Source organism: Triticum dicoccoides, chromosome 5A (genome assembly GCF_002162155.2).
Source record: "Triticum dicoccoides isolate Atlit2015 ecotype Zavitan chromosome 5A, WEW_v2.0, whole genome shotgun sequence".
NCBI lineage: Eukaryota > Viridiplantae > Streptophyta > Magnoliopsida > Poales > Poaceae > Triticum > Triticum dicoccoides.
The window spans coordinates 432,617,119-432,618,218 of NC_041388.1; the positions used below are offsets into that span (position 1 = coordinate 432,617,119).

The 1,100-nt window shown below is 60.2% G+C and overlaps 1 protein-coding gene across 1 annotated transcript in view; it reads left to right on the forward strand.

The window, feature by feature from the left end:
* Positions 1 to 805: 805 nt before the first annotated feature.
* Positions 806 to 1,100, forward strand: part of LOC119302115 (ER membrane protein complex subunit 3-like) — a 3,835-nt gene continuing 3,540 nt past the window's right edge. Inside the window, exon 1 of the mRNA XM_037579134.1 lies at positions 806 to 969. Coding sequence (XP_037435031.1) covers positions 806 to 969 — 164 coding nt within the window. The remainder of the gene's footprint in view (positions 970 to 1,100) is intronic.

Genomic DNA, 1,100 nt, shown 5'->3' on the forward strand with positions numbered 1-1,100 from the left:
CTCGTTAGATCACGAAGCTCTTTAACTGTCGCAGGTTTGCCAATCCCGCGACAGTTCCAGCATAGCAGACTCATTGCGCTACGCGTGACCCTGTCAGGGAGCCCGCCAAACGCGCATCAAGATTTTTGGTCACCGCTGCATTCTCCTCACTGTTCTTCTCAGTTGTGTTCGAGTTTTGCTTGGTTCTCTTTGGCTCTTGTACTGAAGAAGGGCTGGGCAGTATCTGTGGGGGTGGAAGCAGCAACGGGTTGTTGGCATTGCTGCTTGCATGCGCCAATGTCAAGGATGAGTTGGTTTCACTTGCCATACCCCCTCTCTTCCTGTTATTTTCAGCCTCACTCATGGATACATCAGAAGCGGTGTTGGCTGTATCTTCCTCACTGTATTCTTCCATAGAATTTGCCTGAGAAGAGCCCCGACCACGCCCTCTTCGGGACCGGCCTCTGCCACGGCCTCCTCTTCCTCCATTGCTGTCAACTTGCCCTCCTCTTCCTCCATTACTGTCAACTCGCCCTCTTCCGGACCGGCCTCTGCCACGAGCTCTCGCGCCGGGTGATACCCCGCAAGAAAAATCAAAACAAATCGGCCCGGTGGGTCGCGACCCGGCCCACTGTGACGAGTTCTATTCGACCCCTCAACTACAGCGAGCGCCCTTCCGTTCCTCCGCCTCGGCCCATCCACCCACGTCGACGACGAGCTCTCCCCTCTCGTCCCGTCTCCTCCCCCTCGCGACGCCACCGCCGCGTCGCCGGTCGCGGGCTCGCCGCCCCAGGTAGGACGTAGCTAGTCACCCCGCCCGGCCCCGATGGCTGAGGAGCTGGTGCTCGACACGGCGATCCGGGACTGGGTCCTCATCCCGCTCTCCGTGGTCATGGTGCTCATCGGCGTGCTCCGCTACTTCGTCTCCAAGCTCATGCGCTCCCCGCCGTCGGCCTCCCCCTCCCCCGACCCCAAGACCGTCAAGGAGGGGTGCGTACTCTCGCCCTTCCCCTCCCCCTCCCTCCAATTCCGTCCCGATCTGGCCCCCGACTCGCCCGATCTGAGCGATCTGGATCGAGGAGCTAACGGGAGCTTGCCTGTTTGAGATTTCTGATAATTGC